Here is a 23,329-nt window from a genome sequence, read left to right as displayed (position 1 = left end):
AAGGCCAAAACAATGGACAAAGGAACACATTTGACCAAGACTGTGTCTTTTTATTGTATAATAATACAAATATCTGTTTGAATACCTGTAAGTATCAATTTTAATAAACAAATATATCATCTATAAGTTCTTACTGCAGGTTGACCAATCAGGCATATTCAGGCTAACGTGAATACGCTAATGATGCTTGTAATAGCTGCGTTGGACATTTAATATCTCTGCCCATGCAATGCTTGTAAAAAAGTTAAGTCTATCGTAAAATGTTGACTCACCTTCTCGCCTCATGCCCATCTTGAGGCATTTTCTGAGCCTGCAGTATTGGCACTGGTTCCTGTGATGCTGGTCGATGGGGCAGTTCCTGTTTCCTCGACAGGAGTATGTCAGGTTTCTTCTCACTGACCGCTTGAAGAAGGATTTGCATCCTGTGGAACAAAAGATGAACGTGTTAAAATAGACAATGTTAGGTATTTGATCAAAATTTTGCAAGTAATGGGCGGAGCAAGTATACTAGAGGAGAAGAGAAGCAACTCATTGGACCGAAAGACGCTGTTAGGGAGGTTTTCGATTCATGACCCAGAACCGAAAGACGCAGCGTGGAAGCGTTTCCACATTGTCCGATCCGATATCGGATGTCGGATACGACCACAAAGTCTAATTCTAAAAACTGTCTCTTATATTTATTTATGTTTAATGTTCAAATGAAAACTTTAAGCCAAGAAACAAAAAAACTCGATGTCATAGGGCACTCTCTAAGAGCTGCTTTTCTCGAAGGATCGTCGGACTATTCCGATATCGGTTCGGCCAAAGTGAATACACTCTAAGGAGGCCTCAACAATGAGGATTTGAGTATAAGTGAAGATCGTAAGAAATCGTTAAATAAGAGCAACGCATAACCGGCCTTCATGGGCCTTTTAGGAGCCCTTGTCCAATAGGTATTGGACGTCTTACAACTTATTGTACCTATATGATAATGATTATATTCGAAACTCAATGTAAATTATTCTTGCATTTTAAGACCGGTAAAATGAACCCAGGGTCATCAACATATAAATCCGGTAATTGAAAATTCCGTATCAATAACAATGTTTACCTATTAAACAAGTTTTGTGACCAATCGGTACATTTACATTATCATCCAATGAAAACCATCTTCAATAATCATCACTTGTTAGCTGTAGATATAATGTTATTAGAAGAATCATCATAAACTATAAATCAACGGCTACTCGGCATATAATTTTATATAATTCGACTATTCGTATGGAAGAATGGAATCGAAACGAATCGATAAAATGGTTAAAATACTATCTTAACGAGCTCAAGACAGTTAAAAACGCTCTCATGAATATTTTTATGCATAAAAATTATAATAAGACACATTATCTGTTATACAACGAGTCCAAATACAACAAATTTAAATATTGCCTGTGCCTATACATGTGTATACATTCTTGCAGATTAAATTAGAGAAAGATTCTCTAATGTAAGCGGAAATAAATTAATTTTCATAACAAAAATTATGCTGATACGCTGTAAATTAGAAAAAGAACATCACAAATGTCGAAATGTGACATTTTCGTTATTAATCTGGCAAAGTTATTACCTGCTTTTGCTGATATCGTGTCACCAAGTAGCTTTAGAACCTCTTTTTAATTTAACTGGATTCCTGATATAAACAACGTTTTTTTATATTCCGGTAGTCGTGCTCATTTGTGTAACAATCTAAATCAACTTTCTACATAACAACATCACTTTCGGTGATAACTTTTGGTAAATAACTTTGTAACTCTTTAAGAAAAACTCTATCAAGTTTCTCGCGTGCTTCTCTATCATTAGAATTGATATTAATTTTATTGTAATTGGGTTTGTTAGTAATATCGGATTCCAAATAGGATGTATCGTTTTGTAAATTAAGTTGTTAAGTTATTACATTGTTTGTTTTAATGCGGCCACGGTTTTTCTCATTGAGATCGTATCTTACTTTAAGCTTTAGCCAGCCAGGGTTTTGAATATTGACACGTGATTAATGATTAATCATAGTGCACCTATCATAAAAAAAATTTAAACATTGATAAGACGCCTATACTTTAAGAAACAGTTCATACGAGTAGCTTTTACGATTCAAATAATGTTTTTAAATTTTTCTTATCTAAATTCAGCTTAAGTTCTGTAGTTAACGCTACCTTCATCTAACGGTACCTATATGGGGCCTTATTCCCTAGCTCTATATTATTTATACCAATTTAATGTGAGCATCTTCATCACGCTCGCACACGTGTAACACTAAAGCAAGTACGCGTTCACAATCAATACCTTTTCAATAATATTTCGAAACATCAAGTGTACATTTAAGAATAAAGCCTGGGTTATTCTTATCAGTTGCAGACTAGGAGGTGGCATATAATATATAAAGTAAAGCATTTCTGCGGCTTGATACTGAGACTGAGCTTATATCTAACTCTTACAGTACAGTCTCCTCAAATCGACCAGCATACGTGAAACTTCGAGCTCTGCATAGTAATTCATAATCGGAGATCCTAATATACTGGCTTTTCTCTTAGTAAGAGTAACAGTACTGAAGCGAAACCTAAAGAAATATGTTTTGAAATACGTTTATTTTATACAGAGATGCGTTCTGCGACAATAGGCGTGGAGGCAACTGCGATACGAATAGCACACGATAAACCTGGATGCTACTCTGAAATGCATTTCTGCATTACACTGTAGCCTAGGAGTATAGTTTTATACCGAGTAGAAAATATTTTTGTTTTAGCTGAACAAAATCTACTAAAGATATAGGTAGCTTTTTCTCATCCAATATCAACTTATCATGTCCTCTACATATAAATAGCAAGTAAAAAATAAAGATCGAAAAGTTCAAAAAAACACAGCTGCAATTTGTTAAAAAACCACATCCCAAACGTTGGAAGGTAAAAATTGCTGCTAAGGACGTCGCATTTATGTAATTTACTTTATAATGGTATTTTTTTAGCCAGTATTCACTATCATAAGAACGTTTCATGTATCTGTAATATACAATAACATATCACAATAAATATCTATATCACAAATCAATTGGCATGACGCCTTATTATGGTTCAGCAAATCACGTTAGTGTTTTCGCGCCCAAGATGACTTCAAAACATGGATGCAACCTCCCCCGTTTATCTCAAAAATAACCGCCGTAACCATGATCTGGCATTGTTGCGAAGTTCATTGAACCTTTATCTTGGCGGAATACAATTTGTTGCAGATATTCCCAACGATAGTAGTAATTGGGTACCGCGACGTGGGTTTACGACAATATTAAACGGTAGAAGAAAACGAGTCGCTATCAGATATAGCTGAGCGGATGAGATGTTCATAAATGCCTGAACATGCGCTCTAAAAGGTTGAGCATACAGGCGTATTTAGATATTTGTTAAGATCTTGACCGGATATATATCAAGGTGTTTAAATTCAACCACAGTTTTGTGTAAGAACAAATGTTGGAGGAATCAGATGTAGATCATAATGAATGGATTTTAGCGGATAGCCCGAAACACGTCCAATCATGAGCATAAAAGTGAGTCGGAGGTATTTCTCAGATAACGACCAAAAACAAGAACGTTTAATATGTAATATTTTATTGTATTAATAAACGACTGAACTGAACTGTTTGGCAAAAACAGAAGGCGAGGAGGATACCACCTTAGACACTAGGATTTGAATAGCTCTGGGGATTATTGCATAACAAATGGTGATTTGTAATATGTAGTAATACCTATACCTAAGCGAAGATCCCTGGCCAAGGTTTAGGCTACTGATATTTAGAGCATAAGAAGCTTAAAGTGTCTTCGAATTCCATATTTGAATTTTGGATTTGATTTTTGAACAAAAGCTTTTGATTGGGTGCAATCAGTTGACTAAAATATTTCAATAAATTTTAGTTATAGTTAACGCTATCTCTACTGAGCTCGTTCACTTACGTACTAACAATGGCATTATGTTAAACAAAAGCCATTATGTCTTTTGTGCCTGAGCGCGTGGCCTTTGTGCCTGAGGCTCCCACACAATAGCCACGCGATCAGGCACAAAGGCCACGCGCTCAGGCACAAAAGAAATAATGGCTTTTGTTTAACAGAATGCCATTGTCAGTACAGGTAAGTGAACGAGCTCAGTAGATAGACCGCATACTATAATAACTTTATTTTATAAAAAGATAACTTACAGAAGGAAGACTTCCAGCTTAAAAGCCTCAGTGCACTTAGTCATACTTCTAAACTGGGATTAAACACTTTCTTCTGATCCACCATGCTTTCCTTTTTACAGTATTTCGCGAGTAGCGAACGACGATGTAAGGCAATTATGTCATCATCCGATGTAGGTCATCAGGCGATGTAGCAGGTTGTTGTAGGTACAGCAACCTCGTCGCTTGCGGCATACCGACTGACTGCTGGGAGGACACTGCATTACAAAGATCGGAATGGCGTTCTAGTGTTCATATGAATGTAGACCAATTTGAGCAGCAGCGATTGGAAGACCTAGATGCTAAGCGCCATATCCGCAAGACACGACCTAAGCCCTCCTACACGTACACCCGCAACTCGACTGGACAACTCCATTGCGCATCCTGTGACCGCATCTTCAAGACGTTTGGTTTTGCAAGCCACATTAGGGCATTTCATAATCCGGACAAGAATTTTTAATGGCGTCGCCATTGCCGGATGCGGCAAGGAAGAAGACTGACTGACTGAGACTGTAGGTACAGATAAATAAAACCTTCGAACAACGATATACTTATTGATCTGAAAGTATGATGCTGATGATGATGAGGTGTTTTTCCTTGCCAGTATTTTGGAAGTTACTAGTTTTCTACGGTTATCGATTTAGATTTCTTGAGGGTTTGATTTTATGACAGAAATGTTTCATTCTACTTTTCTTGACAATAACTGTGTCTGAATTGAGAATTGATTGAGAATGAATCATTCGGCCAAGATGATGCATGCGAACGCTTACTCTTTTGCATGTTCTCAGAATGCTAAAAAACAGACAGTTTTAACACAGTTAATATTGTCATTAGACCAAGAATCTAATTTTTCAAAAGCTCTTAAGCGAAAGTTTAGAATGATCCCTCTAAAAATGCATCTGGATTCAGTAAATGTACAGCGAGTGCGAACGCACGCTTGCAAGTTGCAAGACTTACGTTTATTAATGAAGCGCGCAATCTAATGTAAACATGCGTACGCATACGCACACACACACATCTGTCCCACATATATCAGGACGCACCTCGATGTGTAAATTCATTCCAAATACCTCAGTTTTTATCGATCAAGTATTTCAAGATGACTCGACAAGTGAACGGAGCCATTCGTCCAATTTTCTTTTTACTGCAGTGCCATTAAACACCTGGCTATAATGACGACCGATTACCGCAAAATATGAATTATCGTAGCCATAAAGCCCGGTTATGACTAAAGTTGCGTAAAGCAAGGACGACATGGCAATAGTGCATCTTTTTGTGTGTGATATGAGGTCAGTTAGTGACTACTTTTACACAAAAATGAAACAGAGCGACCAGGGGTAAGAGAGAGACATATTCATGTATTGACAGTTTCATGTATGGCAGCATAATCCTTTTTTCTTTCACTCATGGAGACTATATAAAGGAGCTAAATCTCTATGTATGAAAAGTGTCCATCAAAAAACAGTAATTAGGCGGCGCCACCATACACCGAAATACTATCAAAAACAAACTACGTAATTTGGTCGGGTTATTTGTTGCCTTATATGGTTCATGTTATACTCATGTCCCCGAGCCTAACTAGCGCCACCGGAGAGATTAGGAACTATTATTTAAAGCTGAAAGCGGTCACTTTTGCAACAATTCTGCCATAAGAGATTGGCATCCTTTCTATACCATCCATACTTTCACTTATAAATTTCGGTATTTCGCCATCGCCTCCTTGCTATGATGCCATAACCCGACCATGAAAAAATGCCCGGTCGGTGATGAAGACAAAGCATGGCACTATTGTCTCTTTCCTCTTATAGGAATCGCAATAAGAATATCTTTCTTTATCAAAGAGTGTCAGGCCCTTGTATGGGTCGAAGTACACCACAATCGACAAATAAAGATAATTTTTCTCTATATTCCACAACATATATTAGGATCAATACAAATATAGTTATTTTATAAGTTCTTAGTACTAATTGAAGCCAAATAGATGTGTTACTTATATATGCAATAAAAAGTAGATTATGTTAAAATGTTACTTTTTTATCACGACTTAAGTAAAAATATGCCCAATGCTCCCCTACCTCCCCTAACTATATCGCACATGACACATGACTTAAAAGTAGGTTTTGCACACAAGAACGAAAGCGAAAAAATGGCATCGCGTTTCAATACTTTAAAGGAGGTTAGTTTGTATATCTTCAATTATTTTGACGACTGGTCTGGCCTAGTGGGTAGTGAACCTGCCTGTGAAGCCGATGGTCCTGGGTGCCAATCCCGGTAGGGGCATTTATTTGTGTGATGAGCACAGATATTTGTTCCTGAGTCATGGGTGTTTTCTATATATTTAAGTATTTATATATTATATATATCGTTGTCGGAGTACCCATAACACAAGCCTCCGTGGGCTTACCGTGGGACTTAGTCAATCTGTGTAAGAATGTCCTATAATATTTATTTATTTATTTATTATGCACTTCGTAATAATACATTTAAAACAAAGTAACGTGCTAACTGATTTAACGGTTGTTTATAATTAATAAATATTGTGTTGGGATAATAAAATGGTAAAATACAAATTACATAATAGTAAGTACCTGTAGTGGTCAATTATACAACTATTTTTTATTACACTAACGGCCTTCTCTAGAGATTCTAGTGGTTTTATGATTCTAGGAATATCAACTTTGTAGAAAAGACTTTAAGATTTATAGGTGTGTAATAATGACTTTCATTTATTGCAATATCCCCGTGTAGTATAATTAACTTATTGTAATGAAGCGGTACGCTAACCTTCAGTACTAGATTTTCCATTTTTCATTGAAAAAATTTAATTGGTTTTATTAAATAATATTTATATTCAAGATTGTCACTATTAACTTTATAATGCTCCTACCCTGAAATATAAAAATGAGTTTCATAAAAAAAAACGGCCAAGTACGAGTCGGACTCATTACGCACGCAAACGCAAAAACGGCAAAAAAAAACACGTTTGTTGTATAGGAGCCCCACTTAAATATTTATTGTATTCTATTTTTAGTATTCGTTGTTATCGGCTACAGAAATACATCATCTGTGATCATTTCAACTGTCTAGCTATCACGTCACGGTTCATGAGATACATCCTGGTGACAGATAGACAGACATACGAACAGAGGAGTATTAGTAATAGGGTCCCGTTTTAACCCTTTGCGTAGGGAACCCTAAAAAATTAAAAAAGGTGTTCGTTTTAAAATTAACATCCCTCAGATATTGCTGTATTTTTCACTGTATGACCATATTATCACGTCGGTTTCTACAATTATTGGCATTTTCACAGCATTAACATTAGAAAATATTTAAGTCAAAAATATATATAGTTGGTCAAGCAAATCGTCGTCGGTTATCGTCCTATAGAAAATTTGAATTTCGCGCATTTTTCTACTAACAAGATTCGCTTGACCAACTATAAATTTGTTTAAACTCTTCAGCAACAATCAATTTCACATTTACTATTCTTAAGCGTTATAAATAAAATAAGAATAAGTAAATCAATTAATTTTAATTAGCTTACCATCAATCATTGGAGGCGTTAGGATAAATCATTAGTGGATGATTGGAGCACTAATTATGGGCGTTAGTGGCGCTTGTACCCTAATAGGGTTAAAATTACAAGTAAATTCATAGACATAGTATATACAAGTAGTTATAGACGCGCCACCGAGCGACCGGGGGTAAGAGAAACAATATTCACATAAAATTTGGGCAGCATAGGATTTTTTCTCTTTCACTCTTATAAATTTCGGTATTTCGCCATCGCCTCCTACCTATGATGCCACCCGGTCGGTGATAAGGACAAAGCATGGCACTATTTTCTCTTTCCTCTTATAGGAATCGCAATAAGACTATCTTTCTCTATCAAAGAGTGTCAGGCCCTTGAGTAAATTACTTATATTTAGTCACACGCACCTAGCCGTCGATACAATCAAAGTTAAGCTCTCATTTTAAGAGGGGGTAGAGCAGGGTATTTTTTCAGATTCTGTCAAATTACCCCATTACACACACCAACACAGTCCACGCACACTACCTCAATTGACTGGGACAGGTGACCCCTAATGTTTTTTTTAAGGTGCTAGTTTGAGTTTGGTATTAACCACTGGCCTAGCTCCTTTGTAAGAAAAAGAAGACAGAGAAAAAACACTTTTTATCAAGGGCCTGACACTCTTAGCTAGCGGTTTTTTGGCAATAATTTGCATTCACAAAATCCCAGAATACATAAAAAAAAATATATTCGATAGTCACATTACTGAGTATCAAAAATAAATGCCCACGACCCACGACAAACAGGACCTAGATCGTTAAGACAATATATGCGCAGGAGTCATTAGTGCTGTAATTTTCATTGATTTTCTCCTTTGTACCGGAGGCAAGAGCAGGATGTCTAATCGACTTGTCTTTAATTATAATTAGTTTAGCTTTTGCGATGGTTGGTACAGTTAAATTCAAAAGCAATTTATTATACACTGGTATTTTTGTAAATATAAAATCCAAAAATTTTACCTATATTTCACTAGACTTACATTGACCGGGATATAGACCGTGATTACCTTTTGTATTATTTGTGAGCGCCCGATATTTCGACGCAGTTACATGCATCATGTTCACGGGTGACTGAAGATAGCGGGTGGGTGTCAAAGTTGTGTAGACAGCGCTCTGTCTACCCTCATTCTCATAATACAAAAGGTAATCACGGTCTATATCCCGGTCAATATAAGTCTAGTGAAACTAACCGTGAATCTTTCAAAACTTTACCTATATTTATTTTAATCTTTAGTACCAATGAACAAGTTTGGGAACAAATCAAATTATTTTATTAAATATTTTGATTTGTGTTTTTTAAGTAGTCACACTACTATATATGTATAAATGCAAAACTGTAATAGATGTCATATCACTAGACTAGAACTAGATGTCACTTTTTCTTTAATATATTACAGTTTTTAATTTAGTACCAATGTTCATTTTGTCATGTGACGAGAAAGGTATTGAGAATGAATGTGGAGGGAAGTACGAGGAGAGGAAAACCGAGGAAAAGGTGGATGGACTGTGTGAAAGATGATATGAAACTAACGCAAGTGAATGATGAGATGACGGGTGACAGAGATGTATGGAAGAAAAAGACATGCTGCGCCGACCCCAAGTGAATGGGACAAGGGCAAGCGAATGTTCATTTTGGTTTGGTCTGAGTTGTTCCGTCGATATATAAAAATATTTTGAGTGAGATGAAGGTGTGAGGTGAGGTGATGTGATGCTTTTACTGAGGTCTGCTAATAAGGAGTATTCTATCTATATATTTGTGACGTTTTCAATCAAGAGGTACCACATTGTCGCTTACCATAAGGGAGAAAATCGCTTGTATGCTTATACGAAAAACCTGTCAGAGCCTCCTTATGGCAAGCGACAATGTGGTACCTTTTGCTTGAAAACGACACGTTTTGCTTTAGAACTACAAAATTCGAATAATATTTTCATCTGAACGAAGAAAAATATCTGACACGATCTTATTTGTAGTGCTATAAGAGCGGAGGGTGTCACATATGTTTGCGGCCTTCGAAAAGTAATATTATTACAAGTGAATGTACAATTAATTTTGAAGACTGTACAATTAGCTTTTTGACTAGTTGGGTGGTTTAACGGTAAGTACTGGCACTGATTTAAATATCGTCTTCATTTGCATATGATAAAATTCATTTGTTTAACTTATATTTGTACAACCAACGACAAAAGATATAATTTAATCCGTTTTTATGGTAAACATAAACACACAAATTAGCATTTTAAAATGTAGAGTATCGGAAGTCAGACATAAAATCGTCAGGTGACCATCAAAACTCACCAATTACTAAAAAAAAATTAAAAAAATCAACCTTATTATTGCACTTTCACGGTTGACTGGCTATGAACTTGTGGTGGTAATTATATAGTGAGTTTTCAAAACTTCAACTTCAAAAATAATTTATTCAAGTAGGGTTAAAAATAAATTAATAAACAGTTTCAGTCATACAAAATATAAGTAAATATTACAATCATTAATAAAAAAGATAAAAAACAATACAGTTGGTAACAATTAACAATAATAATTGGTAACAATTTTGGTTGTCACCAGAGGAAATACACAGTTATATTTTTTATAGTACCGGTCCGGTCTGGCCTAGTGGGTAGTGACCTTGCCTGTGAAGCCGATGGTCCTGGGACTCCTGGGTTCGAATCCCGGTAAGGGCATTTATTTGTGTGATGAACACAAATATTTGTTCCTGAGTCATTGGTGTTTTCTATGTATATAAGTATATTATCTATAACATCGTCGCCTAGCACCCATAGTACAAGCTTCGCTTAGCTTGGGGTTAGTTTTATCTGTGTAAAATGTCCCCTAATATTTATTTATTTATTTATTATTATTTATAGTGCAAAAAGTAATCAATTGGTATTACAAAAATGAATATTAATTAAGAAAGGACAAAGAACTATATATTGTTATCGAAGAATTATCAGATTTATAATACCTTACTATCTTTATGTGCGTGTCACTTTACTTTTTAATGTTTTTTATACTTGCATAGGTACCTGAGTATATTTTTTATACTTGCATACGTGAATAACAAAAAAACCATACATATATACAAAAAGCAATATCTCCATACGTCAATATATCAAACTACGTTGTAAGCGTAACGTAAATTCTACATCGTTTAAAAAAGCGACATGGAAGCGTTTAAAGTGTTTAAACAATAACACATAAATAACGATTTACAGCGTGACAAGAGAAATAACAAATATGGCCTTAAATTAGAGACCTCGTAAACGTCTCCACCTTATTGGGTACTTTAATTCATATAAATCTTAGTTTGATTCATTGAATGTATAGTTTAGTTTATACATAAAGGCCGATTTTTTAGTTTTTTAGAAAATTCCTTCTAAACTTTTAAGACAAAAGTGGAGGACCCGCGCGAAATCGCCTTTTCATACAAATGTAGTCCTTATTTTCCTCTCTGGGTATTAACATTTTTGAAAATATGTTGACAGTTTTAATTTAAAACTAATGCGGGACTTAATCGCGTACAAACTTACGTTTATTTATGGCCTGACGATTCGAACTTGACTTTACAAACGTAAAACGTAAACGTTATAAACATCCCGTTGTAGTTTTAAATTATGAGTGAAAATCGTGTTAGTTTAAATCAGTATATGTTGACAGTTTGTTGTATATTGTCTCCCTGTCTCATTTACGTACGAATTTACAAGTGCGACACACACAACACGTCGAATGTGGTTCGCGGTAGGCTTTCCGTACCGGTTAACTATAATTATGTCAACGGTATAGGTCAACGACTAATTTCAAAACATTGTTTATTGGAATGGTACGCAATCCTTCGTCCTCTTGAATTACAATCAATCAGTCAATAGGTATATATTTATTTCAGACTAAATTACAGTCCATATTTGTTAGTTAAGTACAGTAAAAACTACTTATATCTATTTTAGTTTATCCTAAATATCCTAATCCTATCCTAAGAATAACTTATTTATTTATTTACAGTCTTGGTTCTTTGGTTACAGGTTTAATTGTAGTCAAAACTACTACTTGTAAGGAACCAATAAACATTTTTTTTTAAATATTTTTTACTTGGTAAAATCGCTTAAACTGTTGATACAAAAATGTACCTAGCTATACTTCTTGTACCTACACAGTTTGCACAATAAATGTTTCTGATTTCTGATTTCTAAAATTACGAAATCGTTTCTTCTTGTTTACATCGGTGACATTCGATGACTTTCAAGTTGAATTGCGTGTGAAACTTTCCACGTTAAATCCTTGTCAGTGAAATAAAATTAGTAGAGTTAAACCTAGAAAAGTCTGCAGAGATTTTGATAGCACAAGCAGTGCAAGTGTTATTTATACGTCATAATTTCATAGAAGTTTGACGTTTAAAATAACACCTGCACTGCGTGTGCTATCAAAATCTCTGCAGACTTATCTTGGTTTGATACCTACTGAAAATCCATAACAGCGAAGGCCAACAGAGTGCATGTTATAAGAAAACCATAGTTTTTTTTTATACCACGTCGGTGGCAATCAAGCATACGCCCCGCCTGATGGTAAGCAGTTACCGTAGCCTATGGACGCCTGCAACACCGGAGATATTACACGCGCGTTGTCCTTTAAAAACCTGTACACTCCTTTTTTGAAGAACTCCATACTGTAGCCCCTCGGGAAAACCTCGGCAGGGAGCTCATTCCACAGCCGAAGCGTACGCGGGAGGAAATTCATCTTAAACCGCACAGTACGCGACCATTTAGGTGTGTGAGGATGAACACCCTGCCGATGGCGAGCGGTGCGGTGATAGAAAGCGGCCGTTGGCATCATGTCAAACAGTTCTTCAGAGCACAGCCCATTGTACAAGCGGTAGAACACGCATAAGGAGGCGAAGTCTCCTTAGACTTAAAGATTCGTAGTTACAATTAGATCTTGATTCTCGGACTCGGGTATGTCCTTAAACTACGTCCAAAAGGACCCGGATTAAACTACGTCCAAAAGAGAGGTATGGGCACTGTGAATGACCTCGCTTTGTGTGGTAGGGCACAGGACAGCGGATGTCATTCCAGATTTAGAGCAGAGCCCAACTGGGGAGGTACCTCCACCTTACAGAAAACCGCAGCCAAATAACACTAGACCCTACTAATAGTGTTGTGTTCCTGCCGGTGAGTAAGGTTGCCAGAGCTCGAGGGAGATGAGTGTTAGGGTCGGCAACGCGCATGTAACTCCTCTGTCTCCATCTGCTTAACATCAGGCGGGCCGTATGCTTGTTTGCCACCGACGTAGTATATAAAAAAAAGAGTAATTATGAGCAAAAAGACGTCAAAGACAGTCAAAAAGTACAGCAAACGAATTTTTAATATAAACACATCCGTTAAAAGCGTCAAATTTTTATTAAAATACGTTCCGTTTTATGGTAGCCACACGCGCCGATTTCGGATTCAATTTAAGAAATGGAATGAGATAAAAATAAATAAGTTGGGGCAGACACTTACGTTTAGAGTTGGCCATAAAGATAGGGTTAACTGCCACGGCGTCGCGGACAAAACATACCATAAACCGACCGGTATAGTGGATAGGGCTGCGCTTTATCGATAATTGACCACTGGTATCTGCTGAGAAACTAGCAGTCGTAGGCATACCGCGCTTTATGTCTATGTTTTATAGTAGAAGTTTAGTTTGCACTGAATAATTATGTACATTATTATTTACAACGACGGGACTTAATCGCGTAAAATAAGTATTAAACCCACCTCCGACGTTTCGAGGACGGCGTTGTCCCCGTGGTCTCGGAGAATCAGTGTTAATTATGTACAGTCAAGGGCATAACTATATACACAATCGCAAAGTTTCAAAAACATATGTACGCTGTAAGGTGTAACACCTTAGACAATAAAGTCATGTTCACATATTTTTGAGCCATTTGTCCGGATCGATATTTTTGCCTTCGACTGTACGTACAGTCAGACAGTGTATGTAACAGATACGTTTGAAGGCGAACTGAAGAGATATACTCGTATTTCTATTTAGAAAAGTATTCCAGGGTGGTAGATTCTATTGGTGCATTGTTTGATCCGCTACTAGTTAGTTTTCCACCAAAAGGTACCACATTGTCGCTTGTCGATAAGGTTGATTTCGAATTGAAGCTATATGGAAATAGCGCCTTATTGACAACCGACAATAAGTACCCTTTTGGCTGAAAATGGCACATATACTTAGTTAACATCTTTAAAGACTTTGTATCAATATTGTAAGGTCTTCTATAGTCTTCATCTTCTCAAATGACTATTTCGTCTAAAACGGTAATCTGTTAAACAAAAGCCATTGTCTCTTTTCTGTGAGCGGTTGGCCATTGTGTGTAAGCGCCGGACGCGCCGTGGCACGCGCCAACACAACAAAAACGACGTCAATTATAATGATAATAGCGTTCATTGAAGATAATATTTAATTTGTATGAAAAACAGGAAAGACTTCATAATTTTTAAAAAGTTATTGAACAAAAGTGTCATCGTATGAGGAGTAGGTACAATCTATGTTTTAATTATTTGCTCGTGTACAGGCCCCACCCGTATATAAATCCACTTGTATGTTGTGAAATTCTCTTGGAACCATGAACAATATTTCCCAAAAAAGGTTTTTTTTTAGTAGCATATACTGAGCAGTCCAATGTTCCAAAAAGTTTTTTTTTATAAAATACTAAGCGATACTTAATTATGACATCGAGCCTAATTATAATTAGGCTAAAATCTATAAATCGATAAATCTATGAATCGATAAAGCGCATTCGATCGATATCTTCTAAATCGATAACACCCAACCACTACGCACAGGTGTCAACTGCGATCAAGTAATGTCGCTCACGGACGCGAGCATTTAAGTCAAAAAGGGCCCCGCACCGAGGAACCCTGTGGTACCAAGGCCCATTAACGCCAACACTCGACTCACCATCAGGCCTCACTGCGACAAAGTCCCATCACGGACAGCGGGAGGTCCAAGTGTTAATAAACTTAATAAAGTGGATTTGTCGACATCAAAATAACAGTTTATGGTAGGTACATCACTAACGCCTTACAGATAGGGATGGGTAAGTGTGATGTTTTTAGCCGTTTATGGATTAATGCACTTATGGATTATTGGACCTGTATAATCTTTAGGTGTACATGTATATACAGTGTGGAAATAATGAATGGGCCCTGGAATTAAAGTATCTCAAAACCTTAAGTTAGCTCATTTTGCTTAAAGAAAACATTCTTTTATTTTTGAAAATAACTAACTGCATTCAAAGATTTTTAGTTTTTTTTTTTTAATTTTGCTCTATAACTATTCTTGAATAACTAAATATTCGATTTTACGGATATTTTGTACGACAGACGAGTTTTAAGGCCTAATGTTTCTTGGAGAAATGTTATCATTACCATTAACTGTAATATTAACATTAACTGTATCGAAAAGTAGAATAAAATAGCGTTTATTTTTTTAATTTTTAGTCGGTTAGATTCCCGGGTGAATCAAGCTAATTTCAAAAAAGATTTGAATGCAGTTTTGTTTCTTTTTAAAAATAAAAGAATGTTTCCTTTGAGCAAAATGAGCAACTTAAGGTTTTAAGGCACTCCCTCCAGGGCCCATTCAATCATTCTACACTGTATATTATGAGATTAGATCCGTTTACACTTGTGAAGCTTATGGCCGCGAAAATAGCAAAGGAATAAGAATGATTTTTAGAAATGTGTTTTATGGCGGTTCCCTGAGCCAGAAGGCGAAAAATCTCCTTATATGATCAAGTTTTTCTAAGAGGCGTTGATATGTAGTTCTTGACTATATTATTATTAACAACATAGCTTCCGATACACGAATTATGACACGTCGCTCGATACAATTAATTCCCAAATTAACCTCTAACTCGGACTTTTAATCCTACTTTACTCGGTTATTTATTATGTGATACTATAAACAAAAAAAGAAGAAAAAACAATCTTAACATAAATAGTAATTTCATAGCTTTAGAATTTCGATATTGTAAGGTAACGTTTTTAAAATAAATAAAAACCCGACAAAATTCGATCAAAATTGACACTTGGCGCGTATGTTCTTTCCCGTTCTTTCTTGCGAAATGTGACAAAGACATCGGCAAACCGATGGAACGGCCTTATGTAGTAATTATCTTTAGTTTTACATTTAGTACGTAATAAGTGACTTTGCAATCTATAGATTTTCAATTTACGACTATGATAAAAACTTTTAGTAGGTAATCACGTAGGCAATTTGCGCTACGCGGTATTTGTTAAACCATTTTGCGTTTTAAATTTAACACTTAACTCTCGCGTTTTGAACACATATTTAATTATACGAACGGGTCTACCGCGATTTAATTTCATCATCATCATCATCATTTATTTATTGTATTGTCATGTACATAATAGGTGTTACATAATATAAAGTCCGATCATGACACCCTGTAAGGGCACACAATAGTAATATTATTCTAAGCTATTCTAGGCTAATTACATTTACTTATTAGTAATCGGACGTACACTGACATCTGAATGATATTTGAATCCCGTTATTTAATTAGGACTAGCAAGCCAATTCGAACGTTCACTGACATCAGAATGATATTTGAATCCTGTTATTTAGTTATGAGGGAAATGCACGATAACTGAATGCCATGATGTCGAATGAGATGTCGTTCTGATATCAGTGTAAGTTCGAATTAGCGTGTTATAATTACGGCCTGGCCACGACATTGCGTGACTGGCTTAGGCTAAGGCGACAACCATAGGTTGGAGCGAGACACAGCAGTATAACATGAACCATATAAGCATGGAGACTATATAAAGGAGCCAAATCTCTATGTATGAAAAGTGTCCATCAAAAAACAGTAATTAGGCGGCGCCACCGTACACCGAAATACTACCAAAGACAACCTACGTAATTTGCTTGGGTTATTTGTTGCCTTATATGGTTCATGTTATACTCATGTCCCAAAGCCTAACTAGCGCCAACGGAGAGATTAGGAACTATTATTTAAAGCTGAAAGCGGTCACTTTTGCAACAATTCTGCCATAAGAGATTGCGATCCTTTCTATACCATCCATACATATAAGGCAACAAATAACCCGACTAAATTACGTAGGTTGTTTTTGGTAGTATTCCGGTGTATGGTGGTGCCGCCTAATTACTGTTTTTTGATGGACACTTTTCATACATAGAGATTTGGCTCCTTTATATAGTCTCCATGCATTGAACTATTATTACTAATGTATAGAACCGGCACACAGAAGCACAGAACCAGTATTTTGCGCCATGAGTCGATGTTGTTTTGACAACAAACCATAGAAGCGGAGCGTGAATCTCGCGACTTCGCGTAAGTTCCATAAATAGGCGCTTACGACGTTTTGGTCAAGTTGTGTGTTATTTTTAAAGTCATAACCGCTATTAGGCGATAGTTGTTAGAATGTTATTGCTGTCTTTGTTTTGTCGCTTTCTGTTTTTTGTTCCACTAACACTTAGTTTTTAATCATTGTTACTAACCATTATGGGCCTGCAGTGTTGTCTTAAATAAATAAATTGAATTGAATTGTACAGGTTGCGATTGCGACAATTTCATTGTTTGGTATGGCTTCTCTATAGGTAAAGCCTGACCAGGAATATATGATCAGGCGCCATGTTGCGGAATTTCACTGGAACTATTTTTTTCATACTATACTGAACTGGGTGACAGTTCAGTATATACATGAGAATAACAGCGCCCTCTTGACAATGATCATATATTACTGGTCAAGCTTTAGTAATAATGCTGTCATGCAATGAAGTCTTCATTGAAAGCCATCGCATAGTACTATTGTCTTGAATATGTGTCAGAATTAAAAATGGTAATTTGATTTGAAAGCTTTAGATATTTCACAACTTTTTACAAGTATTGTGTTTTATAAAACGTATTTTAAGCCAAATCTCTTGATTTTAGATAAAGAGAATTCATGTAATAACATTTTTTTAGTTTAGTTTGGTTTGCTAATATTACAAAAGCAAATTTTGACAGGAAATTTTATGCCATTTATATCTAATTTTGAAGTAAACAGATTCCTTGTTCTTTCCATTTTCATACACTTGAAGACAATTAAATTGTTAATTGATCCTAGAATCATTATCTTTAGTTTAGGTAATAAAGCTTTTATGACGTTTACCTAACAAAACACTGATTTAAACTTTCACGATTTTTACTCATTATTATTTACAACGACGGGACTTAATCGCGTGAGAAGACTTCTCCGAGACCACGGGGACAACGCCGTCCTCGAAACGTCGGAGGTAAATTTAAAACTTATTTTACGCGATTAAGTCCCGTCGTTGTAAATAATAATGTTTACCTAACATTCTAGATTTTCATTGCGAATAAGATTTTGTAAGTATATTATAACTTTTATAGTCTTTTTTTATAGTTATAAGTATAACCCTATTTTGTAAATAAAGTACGTTAACTAAGACAATTTTCAATACCTGATTCGATTCTAAAAAAATCCCGAAATATTGTATTTCTACGCTAATTTTCTTTTATATATTCATATTTTTGTTATCTTTAAATAATAGAATGTGGAACGGCGCCAAAAAGGTCACGAACTCTGTTATCATTACACTTACAATATCTTAAGATCTAAAAGAGCGTAAACGCCATTGGCCTATACTACATTTACGCCTCTTGAGTCTTAAGGTGTCACTATCGTAAACTGAAAGCTATAAGGGCGTAAGTGCAAAAACGACGTATCGGAGATACGATTCTGTATCATAAGACGCTTATCTCAAACTTAAGGTCATAAAGGCGTATATGTAACAGCAGTAATTTAGTAGATACGCGCATCTTAAGGCGTATTTTAAAATATACTGATAACACCGATCACACTTGTGTTGTGTCTACATGTTATTTCATTCATTTAATTAAACGTGAATCATATTGCGTTTTAAGTTTTTCAAGCGGATATCATCCTTCATATTCCTACTGCGTGGTTCCACATTTATCAAGCCCGCCTTACAATCTGGCTGAAACGGCGGATAAAAGGTAAAATAGTGAAATTTAATCGCTTTAGATCCGTTGATGACATTAAGTATGTATACAACGCAAAAGTGTTCGATTATTTTCCTCCTAAATGTATAGATAAGACATTTTCATTTGTGTAGGGCTGCTGCATGAAAGGCTTTAACATAATATTGGCTGGTACCTACTGTAGGTACACATTACACATCAATGATTGCTCAACATTGTATTACTCTATGTTTTCCTCAACTTACATATTAATCCATATCCATACTTCCATACTATCCATACTAATATTATAAATGCGAAAGTCTGTCTGTCTGTCTGTCTGTCTGTGTGTTCCCTCTTCACGCTTAAACCGCTGAATCGATTTAGATGAAATTTGGCATAGAGGTAGGTTGAGTCCCTGAGAAGGACATAGGATAGTTTTTATCCCGAAAATCATCCCTTAAGAAAGTAAAAAGCGGGGTGGAATTGAGATAATTAATGAAGTGACTGCTAATTTGTGTGCATAATATGCTCAAAATGAATAATTGCTATAAGATTTTCTCCAGGCGCTATTCTTACTCTAGCTGGGGTTACTAAGTCCACGCAGACGAAGTCGCGGGCAAAAGCTAGTAGGTATCTAATTAGATGTTTATATTGTGACCTAATTAGTTTGGAAACGCTGAATGGTGTCGTTACGGTGTTGTGTAGTTAACAAAGGCTGTACTTTAATTTAATTAATGCATTTTTGAATTTTTAAATAGTGCTAATAACTAATTATATGTATTCATTCACATATCATTGCAGTAGCATTAATAAAAGGGATATCTAGCGAAAGTGTAATTGCATCAGATATAGGAATATTTTTAATATAGGAAAAGTTTTTTTTATAGTTTTGCCAGGATTGAATTGTGAAAAAGCGTGACAACAATATCTTAAAGTCCTTTTTTTTCTAAAGTACTCCTCACTCTAATAAAAACCCGAAGTTGTCAATAAGTTTTCTAAATTATTTCTTAAAAACATATCTAGGTAAGAAGAAGTTTAGAGTCTAGTCTCAACAACAACGACATATAATGAATAACAAGTTATTTTAATCATAACCAATTACGGACAAAAATATTAATAACTTTTTCGTTAGTAGAGTAGAGGTATCTAACGCATCTCTATATTTATTTTACAAAAATAACTGACTACCAAAATTGGCTTCTCCGTATCAATACAAACACTAAAACCACGTATTTAAATGCATTGTGCACGCCACTAAACTTAATTACCTACTTCAATAAGCTGAATAAAAGCTTTAAAGTTGTTGTAAAAGCGCATCGGTTAGCGCTTTAACCCGTCAAAGGTCAAGGTGAGATAATAACAGGTATGGCAATGCATGCGATACTAAATAACGTGGATACGGTGAGGATACACGGATAGACATTGTTACCCACATCCTACATATAGAAGAAGAGATGATATACATTTCCTAATATATCAATAGTAAACTTATAGTTTTAATTAACGTAAGAAAATATTTTAAAAGCCCTACGGTTATTGTAAAGCATATAGCAATTCATGTGTTACTATAAAACATTAAATTTTTTTTTTCTGTAACGCGGAGACAACTCAACGCGGAAGGCGAATTTTGTAGGACTATAATCTAGCTTTCTTTTTCTAATAGCCAAAACACTAAAGCAACTTAAATATTGTTAAGCTAAATGTACTTAAATATTGAAAAATAATTTGTTCGAGGTAAACGAAAAATCAATTTGTGATGTAGGTAAAAAGATATTGACAATTATAAATCAAAAATACTCAAAACGTATTAACCTATGTCAAGCAATGTAACCAGTTAAGCAAGGAAAAACTTGTAACATGAATAATAATAATTACATGTCACTTTTGCAACCGAGACAAATGTAACGACACCTCACACGTCAAAATACGACAAACCACACACATATTAAAACTTTCGCGATCCTTTTCGTTCGTATTCCGGTTTAACTTCAAAATGGCGAAGTTTGAAAATACTTTTTTGTTTTTTGTTCATTAATGTAATATTGATAGCCCATAATGCAGTGAACTAACGCTTAAATGTACAGATGCTAAAAAAAATTGTCTCGAAACGCGTTTAACCATTCTTTAATCAGCAATTCAGCACCCGGCAATCCATCGTGGCTGTTTGTAAAGTCCAACTACTTTACTAATAACAAATACCGAACAAACTCATGCTTTACGAGAACACAGTTGACATTGGCGAAATAATAATTATTATACATTTGACGTAAGCCATTTTTTAAGAAGTCGGATACAGAAATACGGAAATTTTAGTTTGGTACGGTTTATAAACTGAAATAGATAACATACACCAGAGAAAAAGTCACTCCGCCTCCCAGTCCAGTTTCCCGCCTCGGCCACCGGTGGACTGGCCACTTTTCCTTTGGTGTATGTTATCTATTTCAGTTTATAATTTATATATAGTAGTGACTACTTAAAAAAAAAATATTTCATAAAATAATTTGATTTGTTCCCTAGTTGGTACGGTTTGTTAAAAATACCCGTAATGATTGCACTAAAGTGTAGGTATTCAACCACTTTTACCCCCACGCAGCAAAGCGCCGTAAGTCCACAATATCATTTAATTAACCCAAGAATTTTCTTACAACACTCACCCTTTGTCTTCGAGAGGTTCCCAACCCATTCAACGCTATCGTGAGGCTATCGCCATCATTTAGGTAATTATTTGGTGACGTGACAGCTAATTATACAGCTTTTGACGTCTTCGGTACTTCGGTAGGTAGTTCTTAAATGTTATGTTGCATTATTTTCTTTGGTTTATTATTGATTGTCTTTTTGTTTAATTTAAAAGTTAAACGAGTGAAGGAAAATAAAGAACAATTGTCCCCTGTGTTTAGGTAGCGTAGGTATTTCTGAATTCACCTACGTATGAATAAAGATTTTCTATGAAAAATTCAAGGATCTTAAAGACAAATACTCCTAGTAGGTAACGAGTACGCACAATTTTTGTTAATTTTCGACATTTATATTGGAATTTTTGTATCTTTTTTTTACTTTAATACTTAGGTAGGTGAGTATCAAGTTTATACTTATTAGATAACGACGCGATCATAACGCACTAGACATTTTTTCCAGTTTTTCATCAATTATTTCATAAAATGTTTTTACAAAGTAATAATTCCGTCACGCGCCACTAAAAGACAAAACGCTGTAACTCAAAACTGACGCGATTGCTTCATTTGCATAAAAGTGGAGCACCCCTTATCTCCAGGAGCAGGCAGTTTGTGAAAACTTTGTCTTATTTCATTCTGATTAGACTAATTGAGATTTTTGAGGTTACGGGGGAGATTAATTGGGTTGTTATTGTTTTTGTTAATATAATTATAAAAGATTTAGTAGGTTTTTAATTTAAATTATTTTCTGAAATTTACAGAAATATTTAGTTTGGTTGCTAGGCATAGGTATAAAACACAAAAAGCAAGCTTTATCTTTTTCAAGGTTTGTAATTGTAAATAGGTACCTAAATCTGCCTTATTCAAAATATTATGGAATACTTTTTTTGTCAAAACACCAGTCTTAGTCTGCGTTTACTTTATATTACGTTAGATTTTATTTAAACACTAAGTATATTTTGTCATATACTAATATCAATTTTAATTGACCAATTCGTGATAAGCATATTTTGTTGCTGTATTCTAATTCAGGTTCCTTCAAGTAATTAAATTATTCCTCTCAATTTAGCTTTAAGAGTCGTAATATTTGTCACCGAAAAGTGTCATTTAATATTTTAAAAGTAAATACAACAAACAAATTAAAACAATTTTAAATAATATACTTATAGCGTTATTTTTAACGATTAACGTTTTTAAACACGTTTATTGCCGGCATATAAAACTAATAAAATCATTAAATGTAAACAGGAAGTTACTTCCGTATGGAGGAGTATCTTTCCGGCGGACTTCAAAGTCGAGTCAAAGTCTAAGGCACCTAATTAAATAATAGTAATTGGGCATTATATTCCTTGCGCCAAATAACGAAAATTTGCTCTTTCAAAATGTAAGACTTTTTGAAGAAAGTAATTCTCAAGTTTTTTTTTATCATTTTGAACTTAGCATTGATGTTACACATCTATTTTGGTACCTAAATAAGTTTATTTTTACACATCCGAATAAAATTTTCAGTTTTTTTAAATTTCTGTAATTTGTAGAAAATAGGAGTTTTTTGTTTTTAGCACTTTTATCACAGTTTCAAAACGAAACCATACAACACTAATCACCTAACCTTCAAACATCTATATACCTACACATAAAACACGAGTGACCTACTTTGCTTAATTAATAAAACCGCCTAAGTCCCATTTTGCAAAAACTAACAAAAACACCGACGCAACACACTTCCCTAACCCACAAACACCATGCACTTAAACTAGCACATCACTGGCACTCCCTTACCCTCACAAGTGAACTGGCCGTAGTGTTTCCCAGATGACTTGTCTCCACAAACGACGCATTCCACA

At 35.1% G+C, this 23,329-nt stretch overlaps 1 protein-coding gene across 1 annotated transcript in view; it reads right to left on the bottom strand.

Moving 5' to 3' along the window:
• LOC134748918 (steroid receptor seven-up, isoforms B/C) overlaps positions 1-21,590 on the bottom strand; it is a 133,106-nt gene extending 111,516 nt beyond the window's left edge. Inside the window, exons 1-2 of the mRNA XM_063683791.1 lie at positions 21,468-21,590; positions 273-422 (exon numbers count right to left, since the gene is read on the bottom strand). Coding sequence (XP_063539861.1) covers positions 273-291 — 19 coding nt within the window. The 5' untranslated portion in view covers positions 292-422; positions 21,468-21,590. The remainder of the gene's footprint in view (positions 1-272; positions 423-21,467) is intronic.
• Between the last annotated feature and the right edge of the window lie 1,739 nt (positions 21,591-23,329).

This window comes from Cydia strobilella, chromosome 17 (assembly GCF_947568885.1).
Source record: "Cydia strobilella chromosome 17, ilCydStro3.1, whole genome shotgun sequence".
Classification (NCBI taxonomy): domain Eukaryota; kingdom Metazoa; phylum Arthropoda; class Insecta; order Lepidoptera; family Tortricidae; genus Cydia; species Cydia strobilella.
Note: the sequence above shows the minus strand (reverse complement) of the source record. Positions and strands in the feature narration are given on the sequence as shown.